This window comes from Agelaius phoeniceus, chromosome 2 (assembly GCF_051311805.1).
Source record: "Agelaius phoeniceus isolate bAgePho1 chromosome 2, bAgePho1.hap1, whole genome shotgun sequence".
Classification (NCBI taxonomy): Eukaryota; Metazoa; Chordata; class Aves; order Passeriformes; family Icteridae; genus Agelaius; species Agelaius phoeniceus.
This window is the reverse complement of record NC_135266.1, coordinates 96,721,286-96,737,709: the sequence shown is the minus strand read 5'-3', so window position 1 is coordinate 96,737,709 and position 16,424 is coordinate 96,721,286. Positions and strand designations below refer to the sequence as shown.

The 16,424-nt window shown below is 39.1% G+C and overlaps 2 protein-coding genes across 4 annotated transcripts in view; one reads left to right on the top strand and one right to left on the bottom strand.

Moving 5' to 3' along the window:
* DCBLD2 (discoidin, CUB and LCCL domain containing 2) overlaps positions 1-16,424 on the bottom strand; it is a 419,219-nt gene that overhangs the window by 321,765 nt on the left and 81,030 nt on the right. For both annotated transcript variants that reach the window (XM_077174332.1, XM_077174333.1), the window contains exon 2: positions 4,711-4,822. In XM_077174332.1, the coding sequence (XP_077030447.1) occupies positions 4,711-4,729 (19 nt within the window). In that variant the 5' untranslated portion in view covers positions 4,730-4,822. The remainder of the gene's footprint in view (positions 1-4,710; positions 4,823-16,424) is intronic.
* COL8A1 (collagen type VIII alpha 1 chain) overlaps positions 1-16,424 on the top strand; it is an 86,112-nt gene that overhangs the window by 1,160 nt on the left and 68,528 nt on the right. Inside the window, exon 2 of one of the 2 annotated variants that reach the window (XM_077174329.1) lies at positions 15,573-15,699. The exons of the other annotated variant lie outside the window; for it this stretch is intronic. The gene's annotated coding sequence lies outside the window, so the exon portion shown is untranslated. The remainder of the gene's footprint in view (positions 1-15,572; positions 15,700-16,424) is intronic. 2 annotated transcript variants of the gene reach the window in all.

Below are 16,424 nucleotides of genomic sequence, written 5' to 3'. Positions count from 1 at the left end.
TATTTTCTTCTTAATGTCTAATTCTCTTTCTAAACTGAGTCCTTTTTGGTCTTTCACAAATAGAAAGTTTTCTCTAGAAAAGAATTACGTCCTTATATATAACTGTATTCACGTTAGCTGCAATATTTTAAGTTATAGTACTGTATAACAGCAGAATTCTGCTCCAAGTAGCCTTTTCTGCGTACTTTATCTAAGATTTTTTCTGATTTTATATGTTATCTATTCTAATTAGTGGGGAAAGAAAAACACTGCCTTCAGATATTTGCCTGCAAGATTACATAAGTATCTTTAAAAAAACCCAAACAACAAAAATCCAAAACCCAAATAAATTGAACTATTCAAAAAACAAAGTACAGTGTTTTCTACAGCAAACTTACAGTAAAACTATTTTTCCATCCAGGTAATAAATATAAATTGCCCATAGAAGACAGGAAGACAGCCCAATGGTTTTCCTCATAACTAACATTAACTCTGAGCTACAAAATTTTATTCCTTAGTTAACATGTGATTTTTACAGCAAATCTCCCCTTTCCAAAAACATCCCTGTTGTAAAACACAGATATGTGATCTTAAGTTTAACGTATACAGAATTTAGGTCTACGGTGTGGCAGTAAAGCCTGATTTTTTCACTCAGAGTTTTACTCCATCAGATAAATCGAAATTTTTGATAGAGCAAATTTCATGGGAAAAAAAATGCATTTGCCACAGGAAATGTGTATGTAGCAAAATACCTTTTATTAAAGCCTGCTGGGAAATGTAATGTTTTGGCATTTGAAAAATGGATTGCAGGACATATTAAGAAAACTTTATTCAAAGGAATGCATCTAATTTAGATCACAATCTCCTCTGAGCAGTTTCTCTCAGGCTGAGTAGATAATTCAGCTTAGCATCACTTTGCAGCAAGGGATGAAGGGAAACTTTGCCCAGCAGGTCTCCCAAGAGAACTAGGATGTCTAGGAATGCATTTATTGACCTCTGTGCTCATCTGAAACCCCTTTTTACAAGATCAAAGCATGCTGATATTAAAATAAAAGTACTGTTTAAATTAATGCTACAACCTGAATTAAGGAAAAAAAATAAAAAAGGAAATCATTGGGAGAGCAAGGAATTCAGATTTTTTGAATAATGATCATAACATTTAAAAATAATATAGGTAAAAAGACCATATTAATTTTTTCAGCCAATGACCAGTTAAGTGTTAAGCAGGGATGCTAAGTCACTTCTACTGGCAGTTATGCTTACTTTTTTAGGTGTTCATTTAGGGCAGTAATATCTACTTAACCCACTAGTGTAACTCCCAGTGCTGTTTAAAGTGCTAGACTAGATACTTAGAAACAGAGGATAAACATATCTCTTTCTGCTTATCTATGCATAGTTCTGCCACTGCTTGGGAGAAATTCTTACCTTCAGGAATTTATTTTCACACCTCTCTTTAGGGAGAGATTATGTTTTCCTCTGGCCCTACTGTCACTAAATATATAAATTATTTTACTCAAGGTCACACTGAAAATTTATGGAAGAATGTCAGATTTAGCTCCTCTAGTTTCCAGGACAGCACTAATCCCACACTTCATTTTAAATTTCACCTTATAAAGTCCACCCCTTTGTAGCTTCTCTGTCTTTGCATGACTCCTTAGGGCTGAACATTAGGGAGAGTTCCTGTGACAAATCTTGAGAGATGTAATTTACTCCTAACACTTTCAAAATTCCTGTGAAACCCTTTACAAACCCCTTTACAGGATTTACAAATAAATCATTCTTGAAGGGTGTAAATAAACAATTAAACAAATAAGCAAATGCTCATCTCTTTCTTGCTCTCTGCGGTTAAAGGAGACCAGCCCAGTCTTGGCAGGCTGAGGAAGCAGAGGTCCACTGCCATGGACAAAGAAATCATAGAGAACGTCTGACTATAGAACTCAGCCTTGGTAACTCAGCAGCAGTAAAGAGCTCAAAGAGAAGCTCATAGGATTTAAGCAAAATTATTGAAAGGATCTTGTAGGGGACATTAAGATTAATCTTCCTTTCTTTTTCACTTCTACAAATATATGGGATATCATGTCATACCCATTCAAACAAACAAACAAGCAAGCAAACAGACAAAAACCAAAGCCCCAATAACCAGTTTTGTTCTATCCCTTTAGTTTTCAGCCCTTAGGTTAATTTATTAGGGTACAGATTCATAATTGCTCCTATGGCCTTGCAAATACTGAATTTCAAAAAAAACTCAAAACAAAACAAAACCTCAAAAACCTCAAAACAAAACCAAACCAAAACTAAATAAACAAAAAAACGCACCTCACCCAACAAATTCCAGTGCTCAATTTCCAGAGTTACTACCCTAGCAATAGAGGTCTTCTCTCTTACTCTTTAAAATTACTGCTAAGCATGCATTGTTTGTAGAGAAAGTTGTGAACATGTGACAGGTAACTGGAGGACTAGAAAAGGAACCATTAATGGTCATCTCACTATCTCCCGCAGAAGGCAATTTTTATATATCTATGAGCATATCTGCATGGCAAAATTTTCTGCCCCCTTATTCTGTGTCTTGCTATGTATCTCAGGGGAGGTAAGATTAAGTTTCATCTCTTGAGCTTAAATACATGCCTATACTTTCCCTTACTTCTTTTGCCTTCCAGTTATTGTAGGCTGTAGGTTCTTTATTTCTACAGGGAGATAATTTTAAATTTACACTAATGTCATATTCCTAAAAGAGCAATGTTTTAGTGGAGGTAATGTAGTGAGGAACAAGACAATACAAAAACATTAGAGGTGGTGTGTTCTGTCCGTTAAAAAAAAAACAGCAAACATCTGTACTTAACTGTACAAATGATCTTTATTTTTGCCAGTTACACTTTCTAGAGTTTTGTGTAAGTGTTGTTGCCTTTTTTGTGGCTTTCCCTCTGCAAACAGAAATCCCAGAAAAAGTTGTGGATCTATATATATATATATTCAGAAAGATAATGATGACTCCTGGTTCTGAAGCCTCTTTGTGGGTCTTGAGCAATAACTATGCGTATTCCCTGTAGTCACCAGCAAACAATAATGCTTGCTCTTCCTGTGCTCCTGAGATGTTGGATGTGTTTCTGTAATTGTCTTGATGTGTAATGAATTTAATGTCTCATAATTGCACTGTAGGGAGTTAATACCACTATGAAGTCTTGGGACATCTTTAGGTGATTAAAATTTCATGCAAGTCCATATTTTATAGCAAAAGCAAGATAAATGTAAATTTGTCGCTTATGAATGGCAGATGAAACTGTATAGGGGTGACATTAGATGGACCCTTTTCAGAATGTAGTGAGAATCAGTGGCTTCCCTTGGTTAAAAAAAACACATAAAGCAGCCCTATGAGAGTGGTTATCAGTTCCCTCTGCTGGCTACAAAGCCCAGGCCAGATGAGCAGCTGTGTTTGCGGAGGCGAAGGTCTGAAGTTCTATTCTCAGTGCTGTGAGCCGGTGGTGAGCTGATGACTGTGGTGTCTGTGCACATCTGTGGACATCATTCTTTATTGGGATCTCATCAACAACCACACTGAGTTCAAGATGAGGGCACTCAAAAATAATGTAGACTGCCTGGTAGGTAAGAAATTTTCCACTTTGGGTTTGGAAGCATGCCCGCAGCTATGCCATTCATAATTCTACACAACTAAGGCATCCTTCTGTTCTGCATCTTATGCGCACCTTGGTTTTTCCACCTCTTCAAGACAAATGCGTGTGTATGCTCATTACACTCATTTTAGAGACATCTGGGCAGTTAGCACAAATATTCTTGGCAATCCGAAATTGTAACGCTCCAAAATGACAGCTTTTGAGAACTCCACATTTGCAAGTAAGAAGTAAATGGTACCAAAAAGAGCACTCTAACTGTATTAAAAAAAAAACAAACAAAACAAAAACAAACAAACAAACAAAAAAAAACCAAAGCAAAACTAACAAAAACTGCACCACAAAAAAAAGTAGAACCTTACTACTTCTTTTTCATTCCTGTAGGATAAGGCCTATATAACCTGGGTACACAACTGGAGAAACAGGTCATAAAATTTATGCAGTCACTTTGAAATAAAGCTGAGATGAAAAAAAAAAAAGTACTGCAAACTTAAGAAAAGATTTTTGTTTTAAAAAATATCCACAGCACTAAAAATAACAAACTCCTGGATCAGCTATCCCAGTTTACTTCAGCTCCTAGGAATCTATCATGACAATACATAGGATACATAAAACCTATCCCATTAAAGGGAGAATGAGGCAAAATTAACAGCTTGACATAGTAGATATCAAAGGTATATTAAAAGCCAGAACTTTGAAACATCTGCAGCATATGTTTCCTGCTAACTTAAAAGCAACCACTCTTTCCAGACCAACATACTTCTGCATTCTTCACTCTGAAAGTGAGAGGCTGACAGTTGCACACTGTGGATTTGCATAAGGGAACTCCAACCAAAGCATTTGACCATTTTTGCAACAGAAAATTCTGGAGAGTAAAACAAGTTTCTAACAAAACCCACTCTTATTATATGAAGCAACAACACATGTATGTAATACATATTTTCTGGAATGGAGATGCTTACCTTTTCCTCTCACTCAACATAGTTTTTTCAAAGGGACAGAATGGAAGGTGGCACAGCCCCCAGGGACACACAAACAAAAGATAATCAATTTACCACTAAAGGAATCTAGCAGTCAAGTCTGCTTATGCCAGCACATAACTCACCTCTCTTCTGCCCTTCCATTCTTCCCAGCACACGTGGAATTCCAGTGAATCCACAGTATCAGAACAAGAGTCTTAATGTAGCTTGGAGACCAGAAATTTTCTTTCAGCTTGCCTTAAAGAATAGCAGCAACAACAACAAAGGGTTAGTTGAACTCTCAGTTGATGGATATTAATGTAAAACACGCAACTGGGACCCTTGTTGGCAGATTTCAGCAAAAAGTCAAGAGGTAGTTGTTGTAGATCAAAGCTGAGCACTCAGTGTGAGGACAGTTTGTGTTGCCAGCATGAATAGGTCTGCTTGCGAGCAGCTATTATTGAGCAAACCCGTCTCTGTGGCAAAAGAGTGGGGTGACTTGTCAGTAGAGGTGTATAGCCAACCGAGCTGGGTGATAGCTGGTTGCCTCTGAAACAAATCTAAGTTCACTCTTAATTCTTCTCCAAGGAAAACCTACAAACCCTAATGAAGCGAATTAAGGGCTATTTAAAGGGGGTACAGCTCCTTTAAAAAAGATTACAATCTCTACGAGCGGATACATTCTGATTTCCCAATTACATTGTGGGCCCTCAAGCAGCCATCAACAAAGTGTGTGTTAAAGCTCTACACTACAAAAATATAAGAACTTTCTTACTCCCTTCCCATTAACAGGCTAACCTATATTCAAATAGGAGAATTAATGCTAGAATGAGTAACCAGGGTCCTTCCTCTACAACGCAACCTGCACTATGAAAACCCTCTGCTACCTGCACTATAGATGAAAAGCAAGTAAGCAAAGAGGAGTTAAGGAAGTATATCTCATAAGCACTAGCATACACACAAAACATATTTTAGAAAATTAAGGGGAAAAAAAGACATTCAGTACTTATTTCCTTTCAGTCAGTGGCTTGAATTGAATTTAACATAGTAGCACATCACATTGTTTGCTGCAGAAAAATGCAATGCTTAGGGCCTTTAGGAGTAAGTCTCTTGTGCTTTACTGATTCCAAAAATGTCAGTGCTTGTCAAAGTATTTTTGAAATAAAACCAAAACTGTGTTAATAAAATGAACTTTCTAAGACAATGCTGGCCAAAACTGTATCTTAGATTTCTTTTCAGTAATAAACTGCCTCTGTGGTTGCTGAGTTGGGAAAAGGATTCAAAGAATCAAAGACAAGTTCTCAAGTTCTGGTTAACTCTGGGTAAGAAAAAAACAAAACAAAAAAACCAAAACCAAAACAAAACAAAACCAACCAAACAAACAAAAACAAAAAAACCCCAAAACCAAAACAGAACAAAAAACCAAAAAAAAACACCCCACCAAACAAAAAACCCCACCACTGAAACAGAACACAAGCCCTACAGTAAACGGACAGACTTTTGCTGAAGGTTGGCAGAGCTTAGCAAAATCTAGCTATACTTTCAAAAATGGCTGTAATCATTATTACGCTCTAGTTGAAGATACTCCAGGACTGCAACATTCACTGTAGGTACACCTTGTGATATGCTGGTGTAGGTTACTGACAAGCCTCGGTACTTTAATAGGTAATCACGTAATCATAGGCTGAATGTTAGTTCAGAACAGCTACCATGCCTGTTTATTAATTCCCTAAGTGAATTAACAACTGGAAGGATTCTGTCCCATCTTATCCCAGCCTAATGGATGAATAACTCAAAAATATGCTGCAGTGAAGTCTGAAGGTGTTCATGATGAGCTGAGTTCCTGCTGTGCATACAAGCTGCATTCAAAGCCAGGCAGTGAGAGCTCTGGACTGTTCTGCTTTATGTTCCTGTTGGTGCAGATGCAGCAGCAGTTCCTGTCTTCCATGGAAGAAAGTGGTGCCATAGTTGGACATTCTGGGTCTGTTAGAGGAATTTCTGCTCTCCTCCAGTTCAGCCACCCTGTCTAAATTTAGGATGTCTGTGCAGTACAGTCCAAGCTGCCACTGCAAGGGTTTGTTGTTTTTTTTTTTTTAGTTTTTATGCTTAGGAACTCCGACAGACTATTATTATCTTTTGGATATCTTAATACATCAGGAAACATGGAAGACATTTCAGGATTGTTCCCTAAGCTTGCATTACTAGTCTCAGCTAAAAACATTGTTCATACAGAAAACTGTATATTTAACATTCAGTCATCATACTTGATTAAAGAGTAATTTACAGGAGTAATTTTTTTTTTTAATGGTATAGAATTATCACATGGTTTTTAAATAGTAGTTTAAAGGAAATCCATTCGTCTCAGGTATGTTTTGTAATGTCACCTTCATTCTATTTTGATTTTAGATTGCTCTTAAGCAACTAGCTCCAAATACTCAATCTTTAAAATCCAAGTGGTGGTTAGTTCTGGCCTGAGATTCTTACGGAATATTTCTGTTCCAGAGTCAGGATGAGATAGCTCTTTGATTCAAATTTCAAGCACAAAAACTGCCTTTCACTGAGTTCAGAATTCACTTACAATGAATATTTTATATTATTTTTCTAAATACCCTATTTTCAGCATCACATCTCTCACTTCTATGCTAAACACTGTCAAGAGCTCAATACAAAAGGACTGACAAGCAAAATAAATTAAATTTGTGATTGCTCAAAGGTATTTTTTCTGCTATATGTGCTTTGAACTAACTTTTACTAGCTGCCTATCTCATGAAAACAAGTATTTCAACAATAAGTAAACAGAAGCCTATTATATTTTCAATGCTCCACTTGTCAAGCACATTTCAAGAGCTGGGATTTTATCTTGGACATTCACAACATATGCACAGCCTTATCCTTCAAAACAATGACTGCAGCTGAGACTGAGAGCTGCTCCTGCAATTCCCCCCAAACCTGAAGGAGACTGAGGAACTAAATGGCATTTTCTGGGGGCATTCAGCATCACAGACCTCAGCTTGGGCTGCAGCAACCCTTCCTTCCTGGCTTCTTCTTCTCTACCACCAGACATGATGAGGAGAAATATTTTTGCTCTCTCAACTGCCTATTGAGAAAGTTGAGAAGGTTGAGAGAGCTTCAGGAAAACATGAAATGTTGTACCTAATGCCCAAAAGCTATGAAGATAGCAGGAGTTTGTCTGCATTTGTGCATTCTGTGTTCATTATGTTCACTGTCAGTGGGCATCCATCTTCCCAAGCTTTGTTAACCTCGCACCAGGTCTAAGATGACAGAAGCATGTGAAGGCCTAAACCTTAACATCAAGGCCTAAACCTTAACAAGGCAATTCTACCAAAAAGTAATTAGTTTTTCTACCCCCTGGCCATCACTTAGAGCTTGCTTGTTAGCTGGTCTCTGTTTCGTGGATTAAATCTCCCTTCTTGTTGATTAGGCTTGAAAGTATACAAAGATCAAGCATTAAAGAACATCCTTTCTTAAGAAAATTTTACATATTCCATACTTTCCAACAAGCGGATTGCATTTAGCGATGATTGAGTTGTAATGGTGTTGTAGTCTATCTAAAACAAAACCAAACTGCAGGGCGCCCTGAGGGCTTCACCTTGCTCCATGGCGAATACCTGCCGGTAGCATGGCCCTGAGGAAAGCTGCCATGGCCTGGCAGGGTGGTGACAGCTTGCTCTCACCAGATTGTGGAGACATCTCACCCTCACCAGGCTGTGGTGAGGGCAGGGCCAGGCCAAGCATGGCCCTGGCTCAGGGCCCCTGTCAGTCAGGCTGGGCCCTTCTCCCTGAAGCACCTCTCAGCTCCTGTGGTGGTTGTGGTTCCCTCACACTCTAATGTCAGTGCCGTTTCTGCACAGGGGCAGTCAGAAAACTCATTTACAACCTGCGCCTCCCATTCCCAAAGGAGAGGCAAGGGTTGAGGAGAGCAGAAACTCCCCACAGACCAGTCAGCTAGGAGCATTTATGGAAACACTCAATACATTTGAGGTTTCTTGGGTTTCGGAGTTACAGCCCTGGGGTTTTGCTGCTGCGTGCCAGCCCTCGGTGCCCCTTGGAGAAGGATCTGGGCAGCATTAGCTTGCACAGATGCCGATGGTGCTGGAAGGCCAAAAATGAAGGGAGCTGTGGGGGGCGGGGGGGGGGCTCAACTCTCAGCTGGAAAGAAAATGTCACATCATGTGAGGGAAGGCTGCTCAGAGAGAGAAGGAAGGCTGCTCCAGTACACACTCCAGGAGGTTCAGGACCTTTCAGATTTCCACATCTGGAGGCAAAACTGAAACTGCTGTAAGTTAAAGGGAAAAAAAAAATAGGAGGAAAGTAAAATAAGGTCAATTTTAAAGTTAATGTCCCTGGATCTTAAAATCAAAAAACCCACCTGCAAAAGATACTACTGTATATGGTATCTAGTGTAAGAGTAACTGGTCCTGTAGAGTTGAAATCCTAAACCCTCAGAACTCTCCCAAAAATACCAAACACTTGGGTGGGATGTGAGGAAAGAAATATCGTGTGAGGAAAGAAAATTACAAAATTACTGTACTCAACAGGCAGAGAGTTCAGAAGGCAAACAGCTGAATGGAACAGCTTCATCATTTCTTTACAATGTATTTTCCTGGCACTGCTTTGTTCTGCACAAAGGTTTTTAAGGCTGAGTTCTTTTGTTCTGTATGTTACACCTGCTAGCATGGTGAAGTCCTGACTCATGATCAAGAGTTTGAGACAAACAAAAAGCAGTAGCTCCTGAACTTCAAGGCTTGTAAATTGTACACAGAGGAAAGCTGACTCCTGGACTCCTGCTCCAGTCACTTTAACACAGTCCTGTTTACACAGATGTTTGGTATGTCTGGAAAGACACTATGCTACAAATGCTTCACCTCCCTTTCCTGGCTTCAGAAGCATCCAAGAACTTCATACACAGCAGGTTAATAAATTTATCCTTACAAGCACCCTGGCAACATCACTCTCATTTTAGAGGAAGTTGAGGCACAGAGAAAGTTCCTGGTGTAGCATTTCAGGAGATTGCTCCTGGCCAGATTCTCAAGTGTCTTCCCATCATGATGGGAGCTAGATGGAGAGTTTGATTCCAATCTGAGCACCTCAGTAAGAACCAGATTTTCACAAGTGATCAGCACCCAGTAGCTCTCACAATGACACTTGCAGACAGATTTTCTAAGAAGTTCCTTTGATCATCTGTCCATTGCCTCAGTGGAGGCAGAGAGCTTTTGAAAAATCTGATCCTGTTTGTGGGTGCTGGGCACTTCTCAAAATTCTTCCTTAAGTGACTGGCCAAGCATGCAGAATAAAATCTGAGCAGAACCATTTTGCCTAATCCCTAGGCCAGTGATTAAACCACAAGTGTATTCTTCCATCTTCAGCAGAGAAAGAATAGACACTAGTTGGGGGGCAGCAGTCAAAATGCCAAACACCCGCCGGTATCCGTGCCTGCCAAGAAAAATGCCGGGATACTTGTGGACAAACCAGACAGCCACATTGTGGTACTTTCCTGAGAAAGAATTATTTCTAGTAGCAGTGCCAATCTGGCAACCTGGTTTATGCTCTTTCCAGATGTACCTCTTTCTTTCTGGGCTAAAACCTTTGTGAACATGCCCCCATAACAGGCACACCCTCCCCACTCTTCAGAAAAAACAGCAGCTATCCAAATACTGTCCTGTCTTCACTATTCTCAGAGAGCCAGGCACGCTTGGGCAAGACAACACTATTTTGTATTATGATATTGAGAAGCAGTGATTGTGTCAGTGAAGATTCTTGTTTTCATGGAATATTTAATTCATTTTTGAGCAGAAGCAACCACTTAGATGCAGAGAAGGAAACACATGCTATTCTTGGCTGGACTTTATCTCTGTGGGAAGCAGCCGCCTTCTTGAAGCAGTCTCTGTACACTGTATGATTTAGCTACATTTATGATTGTACTGAACCTCAAGCAAGGACCTGAGTACCTGAGAGTGTAAATGTGTGCAAAACCCCCAAGCCCCAGCATGGATCCTCTATTTTATGACCTGTTTGTGTGGGGTCCATTTGCAAATGACAGTTTCCAAAGCCGTGCGCTAATGGCTAACTTATAACTTCTTCTTCAAACTATGTTCATTCAGCTGCCAATTGAGATGCTGCTCTCTGTGTCACTCAGCAGCGACTTGTTGGACTATCCCAGGACTCTGTGTCAGAATCCAGCTTTCATTAAATGTTCTCTGTCTTGCCTCTGTCCCCAGCTTTCAGACCACCTCCCAAGTAAGTATTTGACCAGTCAGGCAATATGAAGATAAGGCACACATCACTGGTATGCTTTAAGGGAGCACAGATATCACATGGTAACATATTGAATGAAAATGTTTACAGAAAAATAGTTTTGTAAAACAGCTCAGACTAAGCTGTTGCTGAATGTTGAGCTCAAGCTTCAAGCTGTATAAGCCAGAAACCACAGCTGTATCTTTTCTAGCTGCAGCTAAAACCAGAAAAGTGTACTAGAAAGACCTTTTTGGGGGATGGGGGGAGGGAGATACTCTCCTAACCGAGGATTACATCTAGAAGTGTGAACATTTTTCTGCTTTGCTGGTTCTGTACCTGCAATAGCACACAACATAAGTGATGATTGTGGTTTGTACTTTGATTGTTGAATGGCTGCTTTCACTTGATTCTGACATCTGCTGCAGTAATTATTCTAACTCTTGTCAGAAGCTGGACTTCAGAGTACTGCCCCAGTCTAATAATACAGCCTCAGCTTTACAAACAGAAAAAGTAAGGCAGGAAAGGATGAGCTCATGAAGCACATTTATGCAAGCAGTTAATGGCACATGCTTTGATGTATGTTGTGACCTAAAATGTTAGAGGGAATGTCACGGAGGAACTTGGTTTATGATTAGTTGTATTGTGGGCCTTACAGTTTTGTTAGTTAATTCATCACTACAACTTTTCACTTCTTCCATCTTGTAGATTTTTCTTTATTTTAAATTCTCTTTTCCTTCCAAGAGAAACCAAGGCATTTCAGTGAAAAAGCTGGGGTCAGCTGAGGGCCAGGTCAGGAAGTCTGTCTTGGGTGTCACTGCCTGTAAACTCAAAATCTAGCACCAGTTCAAAGAAAGGTCTTAGTTCAGAGAGCAGTGAGGTAATTAGGACACAGCCTGCTGGTAAAGGACTGGGAGATGTGATGTTGAAGCAGAGGTACCAGAAAGGACCCGTGAAAAAGGCTGGCAGGTTTGATAGTCAAGCCTGATGTGCCTTTGGAGCAAGAGCAAACAGGAATTCCCCTGGTGACAGGGAAGGATGCTGACAGTAAGCAAGGTCGATATGCAAAAGATAGACCCTTCTGTGCAATTGGCTTACTCTGGAGTCCAGGTCTTGGGACAGTAGGGCTGTTCCAATTTGCTTTTCGATCTATATATATCAGCACCGACTTTTTCTCCTGGTCTTAAATGTAATTTGTGGCTTACATCTTTTGTATTAACAAGATTGTACAGAGACTTAAAGGTAGGATAATCAACTCCAGATAATCAGTCTCATTATGAGATGCTGTTACTCTGGGAAGACTGTGTTTCTGTCAAAATTTGTCAAGAAATGCACTCCAAGAATTGGGAAACATTTCCTTTTACTACTAATGCTTGAATTTCCACTAGGAAGCTGTTGTTTTGAATTTACATATTCTGAGAAAATGTTTTGCTTATAAATTCCTTCTTATTCCTTCGGGAAATAATTGGAATTACTTATTAAATATTATCACTTAGAATTGGAAGAAAATTCACTGTCAGGAGAGAACAGTCAGCATTTCCCAAATCATTCTTCTCTCTGTGCTCATGCAAACAATCACTTGAAATCACTGCCTGACACAGGACTTGTAAGAACCCAAGTCCCCATTTTTAACCCAGACAAGAGAAATTTGTACTTCATAAAACTACAAAAGGCACCCTCCCTAAACTGAGTAGTGTTCCAGCCTTACAGATTCACTCATGACAAAGCAAAACAGCCTCCTGACTGAATTTACACAGCTAAAGAAATAACTTTTTAAGAGTTTAAATGTCATTGTGAAAGTAAAAAGATGAAATGTGCTGTAAATCATCTCTACAAAACCAGAAGTAGTTACATTATAAGTAAACAGAGTTTGCTTGGTATTAGGGACATAGGAAATTCCATTCAAGAACAGACAAATGGCACATCTTGTCTGGTATCCTGCATCTGGCACAGGCCTATAACAGATGCTTAAAATACTTGGCTCCCTTGGTCCCACAGTCTTCCCTGTTCCACCTGCCACCAACATTATAAATCACAGTTTTCCTAACTTCTGGTGAAAGTCCTTGCCCTGCTCACTTGCATAACATGGGAGGTGGAAGCAAGAGCCAAAGGAATATATTTGCCCTGTGTGATCCTTATTGCACTGTTTGGTACTGATTTTGCCCAAACTGTGGTTCTGACTGGTCCAGAACATGTAAGGCATTGCTGCCTGTGTTGCCCATGTAGCCAGAGAAAGCTGCTCGTAGGTGAGCACTGTGCTTGGCTCCAGGGAAAGGGGGCAGGGACCCCTTTTCATCCTTGTTTGCACATAGGAGGCCAGCACAGCTACCACTGGCCTGGTACTAATCAGCTGCCTTCTTTCTATCGAGGCACTGCCTCCTAATTGCCCTCTATTGCTCAGTGACATTTATATCCTTGTGTTGCTTTCTTAGTAACTTTGAAAGTTTAACGCATGATGACTAAAAATTAAATTAGTTTATTGTTTATCAAGGAGAGTTCACTTTTGTCCTTATTCCAAAGTTTATCAAACATGGTTCATCTACCCAGTGGGCCACTTAATGCATGTTCCCCTCTTCAGGTGACTTATGCTTCTAGCCATTATCTCCAGTCTGACATGCCTGTATCCAACAAAACTGACTGTGACATTTTCCCTAACTAGAAATGTTACTTGCCACAGATGATCTCTGTCATAATCAACGTTAAATTCAATGGTACAGTTCATTAAAGGCCTCTAAAACAGACTAATGAAAAATCCAAACATTCCAATTTAAAAAGTTGAAAGTTTTAAAACCCTATTTATTAATTGCATTTAAGCCTCTCTGTATTCCCATGTGAAATATAATAGAATAAAAAGGTTAAAGAGCACTTATGACTATAGGTAAAGCAACCAGCCAGGAAAAAAAAATTACATTTGAAGAAAAAAAATTGTGCCCCTCAATTTGAGCATATTGTCTTTACAGTTGCTAAACGATGCTTTTAGAGACTGACTTAATAAATCTTTACATATTTATTAATAAGGGAAAACTCAATCCTGATGGTGTGCAAGGGCTGTTGGATACAGTTTGATATGTCAGTTTTCTCCATGCTCAAGGATTTTCTGATTTTGGTTCCGTCCTACTGAATAGAACATTCAGTGTCAAAGGTCTGAATCTAGAGCAGACCTTTGATCTAGCTGCCCCAAATTTTGTATGAAGGACAAAATCCACAAGGGACAAGACTTGGCCACATCAATCTTCTTGAAAGAGTGGACATTTTAAAGCTGCTACAGTACCTAGGAGAAGTTTGCGTCCTTTAACATATTCCAAACTGATATTACATTCAATGAGGTTCAGTATTAACAGGAGCTCTGGGACTTTGTGTACTTCTTTCCTGTTTCACAAGAGCAATGACTTTCAGAATATTCATCTTATTCCAGTCAGGAACAGTTGTAGAGGTTTTTCAAGGCAGACAAATGAGTCAACCACTTGTTCCAAATAAATGAAAATGGTGTTCCAAGTTTCCTAGACAGCTTTAAAAACTACATACAGTAATTCAGCTGCTTAATCTATTATGTTCTACATCTCACATTTAAGAGGACACAAAATTGCTCACATTTTATTCCAGATATAGGTTGTCCACAGCCACCTCATTTTGTCTCTGCTGTTAACATACATGCTGGCCACTTGCTCATGCCATTTCTAAGAACACAAGTAGCACTCTTCAGAGCAAAGAGAAACTGCTGAGGTTCCCAGATTGCCATGGATATCCTAAATAATAGTGAAGCAAATGTCCTAATGTCTGTGATTGCATTAGCCCATTTGTTTAAGAAGGATGTTCATATTTTGCTTTCTGAGGAGAAGTGTTGCAAACCTCAATTAATATATCCATTACAAAGAGGGCGTGAATTACAGCTTTAACTGTGCAGTAAAACAGAACATCTGTGTGAATAAATAATGAAAGGGAGATATATAAAACTATAAAAATAACTTCTTTACTGCAAACCTTGCCTTAACAAGAAACATAACTCCTTCCTCTCTCAAGAAATCTGAATACACTGACTCATGTCTTTGTTTAAGTGTCATGGTAAATTTGTTCTTTTATAACATGTAGTAGTTTAGCTTTGAACTTTTGAGTTTTGGAAAAGGCAGAGCGGAAAAATGTTTTCATAGGAGAGGAGTGCACATTCCAGAGCTGTCGACTGTTACTCATTTATGAGGCAGAGGAAAAACTACTTTGGTTTTAGCTTTGGTTGATGCAATTTGTTGTCTGGTATTTTGTGATAAACCAGAGCTTACACTGTACACTGAAGTACTTCAATTTTCTCTCACATCTTTCCAGCTTTTGGTTGTTTAAAATTCTGACCAAGCTTGAAACTGACTCCTGTTGAGGAGAGAAAAACTAGTTGTGTACAACTAGAAAGAATGATCCTTTGTAATATACAAAGTTGTCCAGTGAGAAAATAACACAGTTTTCTGTGAATTGTAGAGCTGCACCAAAGCATAGGGGAGGAACGCAGATAATATTACATATAAAAAGAGAACAAACCAAAATATGAGCTGTTCATGGTGCCTTTTTAACCTGAGCAAGTTTTAAACACAATTTTCCCTGCCTGTTTCATGTTTATTTCATGTATTAATGTCTGATTATGTCAAAAATTTTAAAATAAGAAAATAAAATAAACTCTCAGTAGCTTATTTATTCAAGTCAAAAATATCTTTTTGCTCTCCTGCCTTTTTGAAGGCTATTAACATACATTCTTTCTTCCTTCTCTTTCTAGAAAAGAAAATGCAGATTGTCAGAATCCTTCAAATTTGATACTCAGCACTGTTATGATCTCTTCAATACTGGATGTGTAGTCTGGACATCAGAATTGATATAGTGAAGTACTCCTCTATTAAACTGAGGTAATTTTTGTGACATAATTAATGAAAAAGTCTAATGCTGAAACAATGCAATTAACACACCTAAGTTCCATTTCCTAAGAAAAATTACTGCCATCAAAAAGGATCTATCTTGTCAAAAATCTTCAGAGACAAGAGGTAGAAAGAACATGAGAATGCTGACCTCTAGCCAGAGATGAGAACTTCTCCATTCACAAAGCCAGAAGATGTCAGGGTATTCTGAGAGAGGGAAGCTTTGCTGATGACATAATCTTCTTTTCAGACACCAATTGAGATCAGTTTCTGCTCATTGGGATAGGCATCCTACAGTGGTTTACTTCATAAGTATGACTCACTCAGCAGGAAAGGTGCCTTTCGGAAAGCCCACCAGTCACTGGTCAGCAGTGTCATGTTTTCCCTCGAGAATGGAACTGCTCACAGCAGTTCAGCATCACAGGGATGATGTAGGCACAGTGTGTTACAGGAACATGCAGCTGAGGATGCAGACAGGATGGCACTGAACTGCAGAATTGCAGTAAAAAAATACAACCTAAGCAGGTGGCTCTGAGGCGTGCCCATAAGCATGCAGAGCTATAATTAACTTCAGAACCAAGCTAGGTAAAGAAGATTTTCAGAAAGTATCTTTTCCTTTCCTGGCACACCAGTAATCAAGATACTGTCAGTTTTAACATATTCCAAATTGATATTACATTTGATGAGGTTGGTATTAACAGGAGCTCTGTGACTTT